The sequence below is a fragment of the Argiope bruennichi genome, chromosome 3, assembly GCF_947563725.1.
Source record: "Argiope bruennichi chromosome 3, qqArgBrue1.1, whole genome shotgun sequence".
Taxonomy (NCBI): Eukaryota; Metazoa; Arthropoda; class Arachnida; order Araneae; family Araneidae; genus Argiope; species Argiope bruennichi.
In genome coordinates, this window is record NC_079153.1 from 53,303,484 (window position 1) to 53,322,926 (window position 19,443).

The following is a 19,443-nucleotide window of genomic DNA, read 5'->3' on the forward strand; positions in this document are numbered from 1 at the left end:
ACTAAAGAGAATATGTTTTCTTGTACTTGCAATTATTGTTTCTTCTTAAAAAATATGATAATAAATCAATAAATAACATAATATTAATTTTGATTTAATTTTAAATCATAATTTGGAAAAGGTTTCACATTAATTGATAAAAATTGTCGAAAAAAATTGCATTTCGATTCACTCACTTCAAAAGAGAAATTGTCCCTTTCTCTCCATAGATCTCCATACCATCTCTCGCCGTTATATGCTGAGGGCACATTTACAGCTTTTGATTTTCTTCGGGCCATTACATTCGATGTCTCGGAGAAGTAAGGATAACGTAGCGCCTGGATATTTTGAAAAACAAGAAAATAATTCTTCCACATTATAAACAATAAATTTTCCAATTCATATCTAAGTTTTCATCATGCGAATCAAATATTAATAAGATTAGATTTCTAAATCATAGTACAGTATAGAATCTATACATTGTCCAGACAAATATATTACAGTTACTCTCACGTTCGCAATTTAATTTAAACAACTCAACTTAACAATTTCTGGAAAAAAAGCTCAAACGATAATTTAAGGATTTTTTTTCCCGAACTCTTTTTCTGTAATTATTAGTTTTATTAAAATTCTTTTCTTACAACTGTGAGCGTTATTTCGTCACACAAGAAAATTTGCCTAGTTCCATATCAATCTTACGGATTTAAAGAATATGATGTTCCAGTATTTTGGAAATTAGAGAAATTTTATTTATAGTATTTTGTCGATATTGATGCAACAGTTACAGTCATGAAATTTAGCCAGAGGTAATAGTGACTCAATACACCTCAAAAGCTGAATTTTAATATTTTGTGTAGAAATTTTTTTATTTAATGTTTTTACGTTGTAATGGTTTGTATTTTTTGGATAATTTGTTAGATGATCTGCCTGTAATGTTATTATAATTGCAATGTTGTTTCTAATAATTTCAAGAGAAAAAAACCCAAAGCACCGCCTGAAGAAAACGAACATTTGCCATACAAAAAATATTTTGCACTTCTGATGTAATTTGGTATTTTGAACATTTAAAAAAAATTAGTCAATTTTTTCAAAAAATTTGAGAACTGAAGCCAATATTCCAGCATTCTGCGTTCTGTATCTGTTATGTTTTTGAATTTTATTCAGGCTATTTTTCGAGCATTTCTCGTGAATTTAAAGCAGGAAGGATCAAAATATCTTTGCTTGTTGGTTTTAAATTCATTGCTGAACTGAAGGATTTTTTGGGGGGAGATTTCAAAGATTTTGTTTTCGCTGATACAAGAAGGAACCGCTGGAAGAAGCTTTATTTTTTCACTGATTTGGCAAAATGACAATTTAAAAAACCCAAGAATCTTGAAAATCATTTTCTTAGCTTGCTCTGTTTATTTTTTGTTTGTATTCAATTCAGATATTTGTTTTGATTTCTGTCATCTGCGAACACCAAGTGCAAATAAATAAAAGTTCATTTTTTAAAATTCATTTTTATAGCTTTATTTTAGACTGCTATGATTTTGATTTTTTTCACATCTATCATCTCACGAGCAAAACCGTGTAGGGTCTGCTAGTATTCAAAATATAGTAACAATTTGCTTAAAAAAATAATTTAAAATTTTTCAGGTTGATAAAGAACATAGTTTTGGCAAAGCATAAAAAAGCAAAAAAGTTTTCACTTTTTTTTTTATGATTTTTTTTTCCCTAGCGAAAATGTTTTTTACTTGACTTTCTCACATATTTCCAATATGGAGCAATTCATATTTAAGCTCATTACAGTTCAGTTACAATTATGGCTTACAGATCACACATGGAATTTCAATCTCAATTTCCCTAAATACATGAGCACACTAACAGACAGATTGTTTACATATAGATGGATGTGACTGGAAATTTGACACAAATCTATAGCATTGATGAAAATTTAATAAAATTTCCGTCTAATTGTTTTAATTTTGAGTTATCGCGTTCAAATATACACATGTGATTCGAAAATCTGACACTCACCCACCAGATCATCTAATTTCAAAATTTGAAACAGATATCTATAACTCTAAAGATAAGCTTATGTATAAGATTTCGTATACTTATCTCAATATTATTTTGAACTATCGTGTTCCCATATGTGAGGATGGACAGACAGACAAATTTACAGATTTCCCCCAAAATCTCCGGAAATGTATTGATTTATTATTGAAATTTTGAGTTGTTTTGTTCATAGAATAGCGGACCAACATCCAAACGTAATTTGAAATAATAATTCAAATGGTAACAATTTTTCTTTGTATACTTCGTAAACTTTAAAGTAAAAAACTTTCTGCATGTGCGAATGTAGATTTTTTTTTCAGTTGTGTACGATTTGAAATGCTTTCCTTGCAATAATATCTCAAGAATACTTTCATTCATCCATATCTTTATTAATAATAAAGATGAATGTGTGTATGTTCTCGCTGTACAAACCAAACCTTTTAATTTACAGCTGCCAAAATTAGTATATATATATATATATAATGGATTTCGAATCCTGTCAACTAAATAATATGTAACATTATTTTGGTTGAAGCAGAGTGCAGGTTTGAAGACATAGACGAGACGTTGTATTTTTAAATTCTCTTTAATATCCATCTCAGGAAAGCAATTTATTTACAAACAGACGCAGGGCGGCAGAAAAGCAGAAGTAAGAAAGAAGCGCGAAACAAATTATCACTAGTCTTATATAACATAGGATTTCCGGCCACGCGCCAATTCAATACACGCGGTGATCTTTGATACCTTTTCAAGGGTACGGAAGGGATCACTTTCATTTGAGACGTAGTACTGATGGCGCATTAGTTTTACAGAGGAATTAATTAAACCGAAAGTGGAATTGGATCATGAAATAAGATAATCTTTTAGAATGAAGTTACTATGGGCTAAATTAAGATAAAATCTTGGAAATTAATTAAATTGAAATTAGAATTAAAATATCATTATATATATATATATATATATATAATAGAACGTAAATGTGTCACTCAGAGTGAATTCTTTGAAACTTTAATTAGAATTATAATTAATTAAAAATTAAGCTTTATTTTGTATTTTTTTCGCAATAACTTCCAAAAATATTGCTGGACAAAAATGAATTTTATACCATTTTAAAATATAGAAAATTATGTTTTTAATGATATCAGTTTAATAAATGAATGATATAAATTTAATAATGGAAAGTTTTGCTGAATTTACGAATATTTAAAAATATTTTTTGCCTAATTTCCTACAATAGATTGCATTGTTATCCTGAAATTTATATCGTTTTCACTGTTTTATTAGACATGCATTTGCATGATTTTCTTCCACTGTTGAAAGCTAAAGAAGAAGTATCCTATTTAATATATGTGTAGTTATGAAAAGAATTAAGAAAAAGAGAGAGAGAGAGAGAAATCAGAATACCGCGAAATTTAGAAAATGAATGAACTGGATATTTACGATTTTAACAGCGCCATGATATCATGGGATTGATCTTCATTAGAAAGGTTCATGTACACAATAAATAGAACTTGAGTAAAGTGATACAGTTAAAGCAGCATGGCTTTAATTTCAAACAATTTGGCGGAATTACGAACATGAAGCTATGTCACGATTGATCTAAAAAAAATATAGTGGATATTTCTAGCAAATCAGCTGATCATCTAATGCAACTTCAATAAATAAATAAAGGCTAATTTAACATTCATACCAAAAATGCCGTTGGTCGCAAACTGGGATTCCATTTTAGCATATCGGTCAAAAGTGTGAGGCCTTCAATGCTGATGCCTGGCACGACATCTGCAAGAGAAATCTGTGAAAATTTTGGGAAATGAAAGTTCATTTGAGCAGCTAGGCGGTACCCTTCTGGCCACTCTGCCTGGAAAAAAAAAAGAAGAAATTTCCCATTAGTTGCTCAAAAAATACTATACATTATTTTCGAATTGTATTCATACGATCTTCGAAAAGCAGCAATAAAAAAAAAATCGATGTCTTAATTGAGTCATTTCATGCTATTTCACGGTTACATAAGAATTGTAATCGCATGTCTATAAGTTAGTTCCTGCAAAATTGCTAATGGATTCAGAAGTTAAATTGATGAACGAGCCGATGGATTCTTTGTTCCCAGAATTCCTGTGGCTGTGACGAGACCCAGTGCTTTACAGAGTCCTTGAGTTCGCCATCCGAGTTAAACCTCTTCCCTTTCAGATGTTTTTTCAGGGGACCAAACACATGAAAATCGCAGGGTGACAAGTCCGGACTGTAGGGTGGATGGTCAAGCTGCTCCCACTTGAACTCGGTCAGTTCCGCGTGTGGAACCCTGGAGATGTGTGGACACGCGTTATCATGGAGCAGAACCACACCCTCCTGTTCCGTCTTTTGTTCTTAATGGACCTGCGTAGTCTTCGGAGTGTCTCCTCAAGCGTCGAATTTTGCAATGTGAACGCCATTCTGTTTTCTCATACACTGCCACGTTAATTGGATGGCGCTCTTTATAAGAGCCTCTGCTCTGTCCTGCGCATGCTCCGATCTACGCCGGAGACTCCAATCGCATCCCTAGGTGTCTCGCTACTTTCACCCACAGCGACAAAGGCAAATATGTTAACGGTTAAGTTGTTACGACGTTTCCTACCTTTTCATTTGAACAACCCTTGTATAAATATTATACATAAAGAATTATTTCTAGCTGAGCAAACAATTATTGCAATGTAACATTTAAATGTTTTGAAACATTTTTTTTTTCATCGCATTCAACCAGAATATCGAGTATAAATATGTTGGTGCTTATTGCATGATATCAGTCACAACTTACTTATTGTTCGTAGATTTTTGGCAAAATATGAATGAATAAATAAATAAATAAATAACCTCAGTGCGCCACCCGATTTAGAATCTTGTTAATTTTTTTTATTATATATATATATATATATATATATATATATATATATTAGGTTCGAAGGAAATGATTGAGAAAATATGAGGAAAATATATTGAAAAGGATTAAAAGTTTAGCTGCCATTTCGATCTATTTTGCGAAACGTGTATGAAATCAAATATTATAGAATAAATAAAGCGCTATTTATACAACTTAAACATTTTATTCAAAAAAATTATCCTGAAAAATCCTCACAGACATTTAAATAAAAAGCCAAGCATTCAAATCCAAAGCTTTTCTATGCGCATTTTCTATCTTAGCATAAATAAAAACCATTATGGCTAAGTATATTCCACATGTTCTTTTAAACGACTGAGGTAAAGTTTCAATCAAACTTTGCACACTTATTCTTTAACCACTTCTAAGGCCGTGGGAAGTATGCTTCCCACCAAATTTATCAATCTTTGTATGAAATTATGTAGGTTGGCATAAGTTCTGACAAATTTTTTTAGAAAGACAAAAACTTAGATGCTTCAGTTCTTTATCTCACACAAAATGATGTGTCTTGGTTTGTCACTTAATTATTAATTAACCAAATTAATTAATTAATTAAATTAAACTTATATAATAAGCTAAATGAATCCCTTTTCTTATTCTAATTTCAAGCCTAAATGTATTTTAACATAATATGACTAGAAAAAAATGGCCCTTTAAGGGGTTAAGACAACTGTTACTAGTTTGGTATACCGTCAAGCTTTTAAAGTTTCAAAAATTAATTAAAAATTAACAAGCATTTCGTCTTTTTCCACAGTAATTTTAGAGGATATTACCCCCAAAAATATTTTTAAACCATTTTAAAATTGGTTTACGGTTTCAATTATATTAATTTCATTTGTTCAAAGTATTTCTTTCAAATATTATTAATTTTTTGAAAAGTTTAGACGGATTAAAATTAATGTTTATTTTCAACTACTTTAACAATATTTCGTAAAAATTGTCTATCATCTGCTTCAAAGTAGTGATTTAACAACGCATAAAAGCAGGTATAAGTCAGTTCCTCAAACGGAGGCAAGAAAAATAAATCTCTTGCGAGTAAATAAAATAAACTTTCGACGATAGCAGAGGCTTCAAGTTATAAGAAATTAGTCAATATTTTGCCGTTTTCCTACACAAATGTCGAAAGAAATTATTCCGAAAAAAATTTACATTATCATAAAATTAATAATCGTATCATTTTTTTTCAATTTCATTTTTGTGTAATTTTCTTTCAATTGTTATTCATTCTTTAGAAAATTGAACGCAAACGATTTTGAAACAAAGAAATGTATCGGTGCATCTTTTTTTTTTTTTTGGATAACTTAAATACATTAAACTTTTATACCATTATTTTTTAAATTTCTTTTTTATTTCAATGTATATATTATGAAAAAGATTTTCTATGTTATAATATTTTATGCAAAAGTAATTCTACATTAAAAAATATTATACACGAAAGAATATTAATCTCGAGCAATGCTGGATATATCAATTAATAATTTATAAATTCAGTTTATTTAAGAGTGTCTTGATATATGAAAAAAATTCTTTTAAAATTACAAATTACGATGTCTTATTTTGTGAAAATTCTTTTTACTTTGTCTGGTGTGCCCAAAACGGAAGCTATTCGGAAAATCTGGTCGATTTCACTTCTTCCTGGAAATAAAGGTCTCAAATTGTACAGCTCCGCCATGATGCATCCTAGTGCCCAAAGGTCAATCGGCGAGCTGTAGTTCGTGGAGCGGAGTAAGATTTCCGGAGCTCTGTACCTTCAAGGGAAAAACAGTTATCTTATTGTGCCAATATATCGTAAAAAAGAAAGGAAAAGCATGTATAAATGTTATAATCTATATTTTTCATATATTTTATCACCGTGTATGCATAAGAAATAGTAACATAATAAATAATCTTTGTTAAGATTGTTTGATTTCTTCTATGGTGTCTATGATAAAAAGTCTTCTACAGTTTGATGTAATTCTGTAATACATGTTCACGTTATTCCTGTATCTGTCTTTACTCATAATAAAACTGGATGAGTGTGTATGTGTGTGTGCGTGTGTTGTGTATTGACGCTGGAGCTCTGTATGGCAGATTGCTTGATCTAGAGCTATCAAACATGACATAAATATATTTCGAAGGGTAGAAATTTGCACACCGAAAATTCTAATAAAAATTTATATTTAAATTTTTACTTGTTTAAAATTAGTTCAAATTTCGACGTTCACCATAATTTCTGAAAATATTACAATACAAAAATGAATTTTATGCCTTCTTAATATTAAAAAGTTTAACTTTTGAATTTATTTTATACTTTTTTTAAAGTATATTTTCTAACAATATATTTCATTGCTGAAGAGAAATTCAAATCGTTTTCATTGTTGCTACTTTTATTTCCTTCTGGAGTTTTTTCTATTACTGTAATAAAGACATAAAAATTCGGCTTATTTTTCCATGTTCGGTTTCTGTATAAAGCATGCTTTTAATAAAAATTCGGAACAATTTTTAAAAAATATTAATTAACAAAAAATTAAATTGTTTAGCGTTTTTTTCGTTATAACTTCCGAAATTATTATCGCACAAAAATAAATTTTACATAACTTCAAAATTTTTCAAAAAAGAATGCTGTAGTTACTGTGGGCGCAGAAAACCCAACTTGGTTTGTTCTCCAATGGGTATACATTGTAAAGGGTTGCTATGTTTAAATTCATTCATTTATCCCAAATAAGAATGTGTTCCTCCTTTATTTCTAGATGAAGGCGGTATAAATAGTAAATAGAACTATTGAATATGTTCTAGAAGCAATATAAATATAAAAACAGCTGAGTGATAGAAGATAAAAAAAAAATATACGGAAGACAAGGAATAATTTATTAGGGTAAGCTCATCCTCGAAATTGTCAACTTTAATCCCTGTATGATAGTATAATTAAGCAACTACCGGTTTTGCTAGTCCTTCACATGGCTAGTGGAATGTTAGTTAGTGGAATGACCTCTGTGAAAAGCAGTAACAAAACTAGTATAAGCTAGTTAGAAATGTTATGAATATTATTTTATATTACTTTTTTATTATATTATTATACTCGCTTTAAATTTAGATTAAAGATGTCGATTTGATATTTATGATCCCATTCATGTACTTTATATCTTGGAATGGATGTCATACCGTTTCATTTATTTCATTCACAAATTATATGATCAACTATTTAAGTCATATAATAGTAAATCTCACTGCGTTTCTTGTTTTTCTCTCTCCTACGCGCGAGTTCGCAAATTGTACAGACTAAGTCTATGGCAAAGGATACCGACGTGCTCTGATTGGTTTAAGCCTTGGCATCTTTTTGGCAATGTTTTGTACTCATAATAGTCTAGTTTTCGCTTATTTGCCTCAAACTTTGTACCTTTCATTAGTTTTATGGAAGATACGAGTGAATATCAACACGATCTAATTTTTATTAATATAATTGTTTTCTCTAAATATTACTAGTAATACTACTAATACTAATTATTAATAATAATAATAAATATTACTAATAATACTAGTAATACAAGTAACTAATGTTGTTTATGCGCATAAGTATAAAAACTATATGAAAGTAATTACTAAACATATGATGCAGCAATTAAATAATTCTTATTTTTCTATGATTTTCGTGCATTTATTAGATAATTTATACAGTCATTGAAACTTATTGCTGAACGTTTGTTACTTTTCCATCACCAACATATGGGGAGATGGATTACTTATGCCCAAAACGTATAAATATTTACGATTTAGCGGAATATGTGATTTCGTAGCTAATTTTTTTTCAGTTATATCAAAATAATATTAAGAACAAACACATACAAAAAATATTTTTAATAAATTGTAATTTTTATATTTCCTGAATTTAGGTTTCAGGATTTGATCTTTTCTGCTGTTTATGTGTTCCAGATTAATATTACATGTAAACCGTAAAAAATAGGGGGGGGGGATAAATTCACAAATTTTATTTATTCTTATAAAAATATATTTCGGTATGGCATCTTTTTGGCAAAACATTGCCAAAAAGATGCCAAGGCTTAAACCAATCAGAGCATGTCGGTATCCTTTGCCATAGACTTAGTCTGTACAATTTGCGAACTCGCCTCCTACACAACATTGGCACCACACATAAATAATAAAAATGCATATCAATGGGTTTAAAAAAAACCCAAACTTTAACTTTTATCAGAATTATTTTTACATATTTAATAAGACTGAGAAATACGAATTAAACGGAATTGGTCTGTTACAAATTATTCCTCGGGCAAATTAAAATTTATATACGTTACCGTTAAAATATCAAATTCTGTTATTTCATAGAATGCTTGGTTATTTTTAATCTTGATTTATCAGTATTTTTCTCGTAAAGCGTATGATTATTTCATAAATTAATCATATTGTATAAAATAACGAATTTCATGCTTTAAAGTCATATCGATTACTTGTCAGAAGACGGTTAAGTCTAATTTTACTCTGTACTAAGCTTTCTATTTGAAGCCAGAATCTTGATTTAGTTTTTAATTTTTGCCTTTAATAGAGGTTTTAGAGACATGGCTACTCCACCTCCTAGCTTTTCTAATTAGATTTTTGAGTTTCATTGATTCACAAAGCGAAGCGTTGAATTAAGTGCAGCTATAATTGAAGTCTGAAACATTCATACGATAGATTGTTTACCTTTGACTATTGCTATTTCACAATCTCTCTCTCTCTCTCTCTCTCTATATATATATATATATATTATATATATATATATATATATATATATATATATATATATATATATATATATATATATATATATATATAACGCCAGCATGCGTGGCACAGAAATCTCGCTTAATGCTTAGTACCAAATGGCAAGAATCAAATATAATCAAATCATTAAAAAAGCACGTGTTTTATTTTGCTTTCAGACTGCTTCACTGAACTTTTTCACATTTGCATTTAGTTAATCAACGAAATCAACAACTTATTTAATCAACGAAGCTGCAATATATTATTAGAAATGCTCTGGATAAAGCTCACTATTCACTGAAATGTAATGAAATGAAAAAGAAAGAAAGAAAAAAAAATAGGCTTCAAATAAAACTTAATCGAGAGCGAAAATAAGGTTTAACCATTGCCAGATGGGTAATTGATGACCCTATCTACCAAAACCATTACCTCTATTAAAACTGTTATTTCCCAAATTATTAATTCCTTATATTATCTTCAAATTAAAAGAATTGCCTTTTTAATGATGCCAATTTCATTTCTGTACAACGTTTTCTTTAATTTCAATAATTTGCTCATGTGAAATACAATTTATTAACACTTACTTTTTAGTGTCATGAAATTTAAACACATCCATCAAAGCATTCAACCGCGTGCTTTTGCTAATATTAAAATTAAGATTAAAAAATGTGTTATTTGGGCATTGATTCCGAAGTAGGATTTTATTTCCGCTTATATTGTGCAGTATATACACTTCTTTTAAATTCGCATTGATTATACTTTGCTGATTTATTGAGTTAAATTCATGTTTTTCGTTTTCCTGTCTAATCAAACAACAAAATGAAATTTAAAAAAACAATGCATTTCCAATTTAATATTTAACAACCTACCAAAATCAATAATGTTGCAAAATTTCTTTCTACAAATACCGCCAATCAATTGTAATAACGCAGCACATTTAATCGCTAGTTTAGCAGCTTGCTTGCTGTCTAATCCTCTCCAATTTCTGTTACTTGTTGGCGACTCCGACTACTCTCACACACGACTTCCACAGCTTGAGAGTGCCTGTCTTTATATTTCCGGGAGGCGAGGCTAGAATCTTCCAGATCAATCAGGGCGTATCTCGGTTCCTAGTGGATGGATCGTGAAAATTCTCGAACTTTCCAGTATTATCCCTTTTTGTTGCCAAAGTCGCCAAATTCATCGCCAAGTCGCCAAGTTTGTCGCCAAGCTCTGAGGTCATTGACGCGGCACCCGCTTAGCACACTCAGGACAGATCGTACAACGGTTTTTCCCACGATGACACTAGTCTTGCTGGGAAGTAAAATTACAGGTTTGTAACAATAATTTGGGCCAACAAACTGGTCGCCAAAATTGGCTAGTAATTAATAAGTTTGATTTCTGTGCCACTTACATTAAAGTATAATATACATGGATAATCTATGCTTAATAAGAAAACAAAACAACAAATATTGCAGTAATGACGTACCATCTAGTGGAGACATAATCGGTGTAAGGCGGCCTCGATCGAATCTCACGAGCTAGTCCAAAATCAGCAATTTTAATGAGATCCGAGCCCATACAGAGTACATTTTCTGGTTTCAGATCCCGGTGGAAATACCCGTGCTTGTGCATGAATGATAATCCTTGCAGAATTTGAAACAGAATGTTTTTGATTTCAGTCTCTTGAAATTGTCTGTCTCTGCAATAAACAAGAGATAGTTTTGTAAAATTTTGGATTGACAAACTGATTTTTTTGCAACGTTCACAATTGTAAGAAAACCACACCACAATGTGCAGCTAAATCATGCTTGTTTTAAAATAATAATTAATCGCGCTGACAACTAATATTATGAAAACAACGATTAAATCATCAACTTAATTTCTTGATTAAAAATTACAATTGGAAATATAAAATTAAAAAGTCATATGGCATACATAAAACAAATTTTTTTATAATTTAACTTTATCAATAACTATAATAAGTCATTGGAAAAGTTATTGAATAGTGTTCATAAGAACACCAAATCAAAATGCTATTTTTTTTAAAAATGTATTAAATTAAATTTTAAATATTCCAGAACTCTTCGTTTTCTCATTAAAGAAATATTTCAATTTTTCGAAAAAAAAACATTAGTGAGAAATAGGTTGATTATGAAAAAAAATCATTAAAAGCATTTTGAGGAAAATTTAAAAAGTATTTTGGATTCGTCATTTTGTGGTTTTTGGTTTTTCGCCAGTCTATCAAAAATAAATAACTTATTACGTTTTAAGAAATACAAATTATAAAGAAATGTACTAAAATGTATAATTTATACGCTTTGATTTGAAAAAAAAATAGTACTTTAAATTAATACGATTATTATATTTTTTTCCTTAAATATACAAACGTTTACAAGAGATATTATTGGCTGCGGACATTTAAAAATTTAATTTACAAGAATTTCCTTTTAAATTTTCATAGTATTTTATTCTTTAATTAAGTGCCAGGTTCATGCGTCGAATTACAGAATTTTTTTATGCTTAAATCCGCATTTCAGTAAACGTAACAGTTAATTAAAAAATGAAAATCATTTAAACAGTTAAGTATTCCAGGTGCTCTTCTCATTCTTATATAGCTGAAAATAAATAAAATCTGGTCTGAAAATAAAAATCTGGTGTCTAATTAAAATTTAAATAAATTTACAATTCAACCAGTTAAAACCTGAAACATAACTTTTTGTTCAAAAATATTCCTTTGTAAATATTTCTTTTAAACAATATATTGCATAATCACGAATATTTTAAAGACTTCAAATACTTCTAGAAAAGACTGTGTGTTAAAAGCATCAATTTTCGGAATCACAATAAATAAAATTACAATAATAATAATAATTAGTTAACAAAAAAGAATATTTTCATAAATGTGAATGAAATGTGAAAGATACTTTTTGAATGAACTATCTATTTTTCGTGTAAATTTAAGTACGTTGTTGAAAATTGACTTATTTTTAAAATTTTATTACAGTTTAATTGCTTAATTTCAAATTTCAGTATAAGATACATCAAACATTAAATATTTACCTGCGTTTCATAAGCTGGTACAAATTTTCTTTCATGTATTCGAATACGAAATAAAGCGTATCATCTTCTCTTATAACTTCCTTCAGTTTCACCAGGTTTGCATGACTCAGTTTCTTTAAAGACTTTAAAGAAAATAAATAAATAAGATTTAAAAAGAGGCAAAATTAATAGTTTCATTTAGAAATGACATTTTTTTTTATATCTGAAGAAATATATTACAGGCTCAGTATATCAATAAAAATCACAAATATTTTAAGATCCACCGGGTGTCCATTCGTATCGTAGACCAGTGGCTAATTTCTAAACCATTAGAAATAGACATATAGTTCTAACTGGAAAAAATATTTTAAATGACGGAAAGTTTTATTTTTAAGGTTGTTATTGTCAATAAAATTTATCAAAAAAATTACGAAATATAACTTATTAGACAGTCACCCGGTCTTATCAATTATATCAGAAAAATATTCTTGATACATTAACATTTTAAACAAAAAAAAAAAATCGAATTTAAAATCTCTATTTTAAAGGAATTTTACAGATAAATTCGAGGCCACGTGACAGATCTTAAGGGATCGTTTGCAAATTACAATTATGCACTATGATGTTACTTTTGTAACTTCGTTCCTTATTTAAGTTAAACAACTATAACAATCAATTTTATTCATAAATCGATGGAGTTTTTTTATTGTATGTTTTAGAATGTCGTCAATTTTTTCGAAATATGATTCATAGAATCGTGGGACCGTATAGAAATTAGAATTCTTAACTTTTCCTTAACTTATTCATGGAAACAACACAAAAAGTAATTCTTCCTTCATTTAAAACATTTTACCGGATATCTTGATTAGTAACAAGCATAAAAACTGACCTTCACTTCTCTCAAGCTCATGCATTCGTCCCAAGAATAATATTTCTTTTTCATCCTTTAAGATAAAAAATAATCTTTAAAATAAACAAAATGTTTTTCACTGAAATATAAAACATGGATTAGTGCAGACAAAATTTCACATGTCATTGCAAGTATTTATCAAGACGATATTACTCTGATACGCAGTGCCGTATTTATTATAATTAGATGATGACGCAGTAGCATACTTATTATAATCACTAATTATAAAAGAACACATTTTTTAGCGAAGTTCAATCCTTCTTTATAACACTGTTAGATGATTTTAAAGTATCTTTTCATTTAGACAGAATTCGGAAGCAATTCAATATTTCTTTTACAGTTTTATTTAACACAGAATGTTACAATCTTTTTCCCAAATCAACAAAATTTTACGAGTAATTTAGAGAGTTTGTTTTGAGCGTTAATTTCAACAAAAATAAGAATTTTTTTCCTTAAAAATTTAAATTTCAGAAGGTAGGACAGTAGTATTGTTCATACGTCTGTATAATTTTAACACTGCGGATCCTAGTCCTTTAAAATCTTGAGCCTTTGGCATTTTGCTTGTCTTTTTACATGTTAGCTACTCACTTGTCATAAATATTATTATAAATTTTCAAATTAGAATGATAAGTGATATAAATGTTTTATGCTTATCATAACTTGAATTAAATCTTGCATGTTATGGACAGTTATTATTTAGTAATAATATTAGAGATTTAAACATAACCTAACATACTTTAATTACAGGATTAAAATAGTTTTTAAATGCAAGAAGTATAAACAGATTAAGCAGTCAATATAATTAATGCACGGATTGAAAATTATTATTTAATAAACAAAGAAAATAATACGAGCAATGAAGATACAAAATTAAAATTTTAAATTTTATTTTTTAAACGAAAATTTCTTGCTGCAAAATGTTACTATTTCTGGAACTCTCCCTATTTTCTATTTCTATTTCCCTATTCCTATTTTCTACCTCCCTAACATATTACAAATAAACAGTACAAAAAAAGATTTTAAAAAATGGCATGCGTGATTTATGTTGTAAATGTCAATTTATTAGATGAAATCTAAACGTGTCCCCAAGCGCCATTTTGGCTATGAAACACGTCGTGATTCGAGTCAATTTTCTCCTAAATCTATTTTCCTTATTCTGACAGTCCGCTTTGCTGTATTTTCAACAATATGCTTCAGTAGATTTATTAATCGACATTTGAAGGATATCGTGCTTCTTTTTTTTTCCCATTTTGATAAATTACTTCCAAAAAACAATTTTTACCTTAATTGTTTTTTAGAGGCAATGTTATTGCTTTATGTAAGAAGTTACAACTTGCTGAATCGATTAAACTTTTAATTCGTTTAATCGGTTTTTAATCTCTTTTATCGGTTTAATAACAATACGTCGATTTTAATGAGTTAATAAATAACCGGTATTAAAAATTCAACTTTAAAGTAATTACTTTAGAACTTTAAAGATGTTTTTAGATTTAAATGATCACGATATTTAAATTTGTTAATTTTTTATCATTTTATAACCGCTGAAAAATAGAAAATTAGGTTTCTCCCAGTTTGGTGGATATTGAATATTATTGGAGTTAACAGACTTCAACCATTTTTATTTTGCACATAAAATAATACTAAACATAAAAATAAAAAATATCAAAGTTTTTTTTATGTAAAATTTTTAAAATATATTCTTTTAATAAGGATTTTTTTTGTTTTTGTTTATAAGCCTCTCACATCTTCGTAGCACAAATAACCACTTTTTAAGATCGGCTTCAGAAGTTGTCATTACTACTCCTTGTGATATACATGTATGAAGTAACTTTGAAAATAAAAATAAAACAATCAAAATTTTATTCACAACATTTTGTTAAGAATAATCTTGTAGTGATGATTTCGTTTGCTTTATATGTTTTTCGAGATATTAAGGCCTGTTTTCTGCATTAACATCTATTCAGATATCGTCAAAGCGCATGTTTTTTTAAGTGAAAGATATCTCGCTTTAGATAATGGTTTATGATGGTTTAAATTACTAAGTAAATGTCGTTTCTAATGACACTTGTCATAGACAAGCCCACTGACTTTAGAAGTCAGTGATACTAAGTAAATGTTTTAGCTTAGTATCTTCGGCTCCGTATATTTAAGTTTTATTTATAGATCTCTCAAGTCTTCAAAATACAATTACTTTCTGCATCAGTGGTGAATTTTCGACTAGGCAGCTGCAAAATAATAAGTTGCAAATGGGTGCAAAGGGTGTTGGCCTAAGCGGATCGATTAAATAATGTTATAAGTTATCAAATAAATAAAGTTGTAAAAAATATAAATTCTATGAATTACGAAATATTAGAAGTACAATGTATGTTTATATTTAATTATTGAAATCATCGTCTGTGCACATAAATAACACTTCGGAATATTCGAAAACACTTTTAATTTAATACAATAAAAAATAACAGCAATTTATTTACAGACAAAGCAAGAAAAATTAAAGTAAGAATATTTTTAATGAATAATACAGAGTTTCAAAGAGTTATTTTTCATAATCAGGAACGTAATAGCTGAATCGGGAACCGAAACGTTGCCAATTAAGGAATAGAAACTTCTTTTCGGATTATAAATTGGGAAAAAAAGTTGAAATGCTACAATAAATAAATGATGCAGTTTCTAGAGTCAGAACATTGTTACATAAATTATATAACAAATTATTATATAAATTATAGAAATTTAATTTTATTAAATAACTAATATATAAGAAACATTCTTTTTGTATATAGTATGCATCTTATGCATTTCCGAATTTCTTGACAAATTCGAATGAAGTTTGGTATCCATGCATCTTAGCACCTAGAAAGATTTACTGCGCTATTAAAAAGTTTCTAGAACTCTCTAAAGGAAGTGAATAGGAAAGGGGTTGAAAGATTTTACGTTTTTTCTGTCGTAGCTACTGAATAACTCATTGCACAAAAATTATTTTTACATCATCTTAAAATTTTAAAAGTAAGCGATTTGCTGACATAAATTTCATTTCTAAACAGCTATTTTTCTAATCTTAATCATTTTTAAAATTAATTTAAAACACCTTATAAGAAAGGTTACTTTAATGAAATATCAAGCCTATTTCTACTGTTTAATAATGGGTGCGGGTTATTTAAATTTTGTTATTGTTTCAGTTCTGTCTTAGTAGCAGTTGATATTAAAATGATTATTATTACAATTAAAAATTTTATTGTTACAATCTTTCTCTTATGAATTAATCTCATTAATTCCATCTTGAAAGTCGAATCTTAAGCGATCTGTCAGTCTATTGTTGACATCTCAGTTCCAGAAAAAATAATTACTGTTGCTGAGAGGTAATTTCTCTATTCTTCAAATAATGCAAAGAATTATCTTTCAAATCACAGAGAATCTTTCACAGAACAGATAAAATAAACTTAAATAGAACAAAACTAAACAAAAAAGAATTCGTTTGAACTCCAGGATTTTCAATATATCTTGAACTGAATCACGAATTCTGACACAAAAACCATCATAAAATGGAACCCTATTTTGAAAGGATTATAGTTGGAGTTATTATTTCAAATTATCAGAAAATCTAGCTTCAAAATAAGTACCAAATGTATCAAAATAACAAATATCAAGAAACTATAGGGGTATTCCTTCCATTTTATTTCTTACTTTAGGGTTTAAAAATAAGAAAGACATTATAAAAACTAATTACCCTAATGGTTATTATTCCTGCTTTACTTAATAAATTTGAATTGGATGGCAACCCTTATATCTACAACCAAGAAAAAGATATTCACCATAATCTCTAGAATTGTTTGAAATATTGAACATAATACAAGTCTACGGAACAATCAAAATATTAATCCAAAAACAATATTGTTTGCCGGAAATTTTCTCCTAATCAACAATTTATTATAAACATAATCTGCAAATTCTTCTTCTATCACTGAAGAGTTTTACGCATAGTAATTTTTATTTCTTGGCCTTAGGACACAGCCTCTCTCTTTTTTAATTAAAAATCTCAGTCAGTGCATTCTTTTTTTTTTTTTTAAGCTGTAAAATATCTGTGCCAATGCATCATTAAGTTACGGTCTTCTGTTACATTAAAGTTCTAAACTGAAATTTAATCCCTTAAAAACGCTATTATATACTTAGAAACAACTTATTTTTCACACGACCAATTATATGTACCTGGTTCCAGAGAGAAGGGGGAGGGAGGAAGAAATTTTTATATATACAGTGGTGGCCAAAATTGTGAACACTTTAGAAAATAGTCATGTCCTTTAAATTTGCATGCTTATAAAAATTGTTACATTTCACACAATGCCAACTCTTACATATCTCTTTAAAGATAATTTAATGCTGATTTCATTACAAAAAGTAGAATTCAAATATTTGCAATACAAAAAAAGTTATTTTAATCTGAATAACAAACACTGTGATGAAATGGATTGTAATTTCTAACTTTCCTGGCAAATGTCTGTTCTTTTTCTGGAACCAATCAAATGTTAATAACTGCTAGCAGAAGCTGACATCATGTTTAAAGCTGGAACAAGTAATTATTGTGCTTTTTCTGTAGAAGGAAGACTGCTTTTTATGTAATGAAATTGCTGGTTAGAAATTTTATTAAACTTTTTAATATATAGTTGGAATTTTTGTAAATATTTCTAATATTTAGTTAAGAAGCAATGACATCAAATTAAAGAATAGATTGGACACCTAGAAAGAGAACGGATTACTGTGTTACAAGAATGTGGTCTTTCCTATGCTGAAATTGCAAGATAGGTGGGTGGATCAGTGACTACATCTGGAGTCCGAAAGTTTTGTTTGCGATATTAGAAGACAAATTCAATTAAAAACAAAGCAGGAAATGGCTGCTGGAAAAGGTGCACCACATTTACTGATGATAGAAGAATAAAATGACCATGTCTCCAAGATAGAAGAATGTCATCAGTGACCATCAGAAGTCAATTGAATGATGCTGGCATTTAGGTCAGTTCAAGAATAATCAGAAGATTATTAGATATTGGACTAAGAGGTAGAATTTAACGAAAAAATCCTTATTGCAATTTACAGCAGTGTATAAAAAGATTACAGTGGACAAAGGAACGCATTAATTGGACAGATGATCAGTGATCTCAAGTTATACGGAGTGATGAAACAAAGATATTGTTATTCGGTAGTGATGGCGAAAACAGGTAGGACATAGAACAGGCGAAGAGCTAAATCTAGACTGCATTCAGGCAACTATGAAGAACTCAGTTAGTGTTATGATTTGATCATGCATGTCAGCAGACGGTATTGGTCTCCTTCGTGTTATCGATGGGACATTAAATGCAAGAAAATACACTGACACTATTCTAGAGCCAAAACTTACACCTTCCATCAGTGATCTCTTTCCCAACAACACATCATTTATTTTTCAGCAGGTTTAAGCTCCTTGCCACACACTAACAATATCAATAGTGTGGTTCAGTACAAAGGGCATTTAATTGTTATCACGGCCAGGAAACAGTCCTGACCTCAAAATTATTGAGAACTTATGGTACCGTTTGAAAACTCTTGTACATATGAAGCGTTCATCAAATAAAAGAAAATTAATTGAGTCTGTAATTGTTTCCTGGCATCCTGCAATAACGAAGGAAGAGCTTAAACCTTTTGTCAGCTCAATAAAACATCAGTGTGAATCAGTAATAAAAAATAAATTGAGGCTACCCTACTAAGTACTGATAACTCACTGCAGTCATCAACATCTAATGTATCTCGATAATTATTGCCGCTCAACTTGTTTTGTATTGTAAATATTTGAATTTTGCTTATTGTATTGAAATTAGCATTA

At 29.0% G+C, this 19,443-nt stretch overlaps 1 protein-coding gene across 2 annotated transcripts in view; it reads right to left on the reverse strand.

The window, feature by feature from the left end:
• The window catches only part of LOC129963535 (serine/threonine-protein kinase ICK-like), a 42,541-nt gene that overhangs the window by 13,613 nt on the left and 9,485 nt on the right, over nucleotides 1-19,443 (reverse strand). For both annotated transcript variants that reach the window (XM_056077974.1, XM_056077975.1), the window contains exons 3-8: nucleotides 13,572-13,626; nucleotides 12,704-12,825; nucleotides 11,130-11,342; nucleotides 6,504-6,675; nucleotides 3,707-3,874; nucleotides 177-317 (exon numbers count right to left, since the gene is read on the reverse strand). In XM_056077974.1, the coding sequence (XP_055933949.1) occupies nucleotides 177-317; nucleotides 3,707-3,874; nucleotides 6,504-6,675; nucleotides 11,130-11,342; nucleotides 12,704-12,825; nucleotides 13,572-13,626 (871 nt within the window). The remainder of the gene's footprint in view (nucleotides 1-176; nucleotides 318-3,706; nucleotides 3,875-6,503; nucleotides 6,676-11,129; nucleotides 11,343-12,703; nucleotides 12,826-13,571; nucleotides 13,627-19,443) is intronic.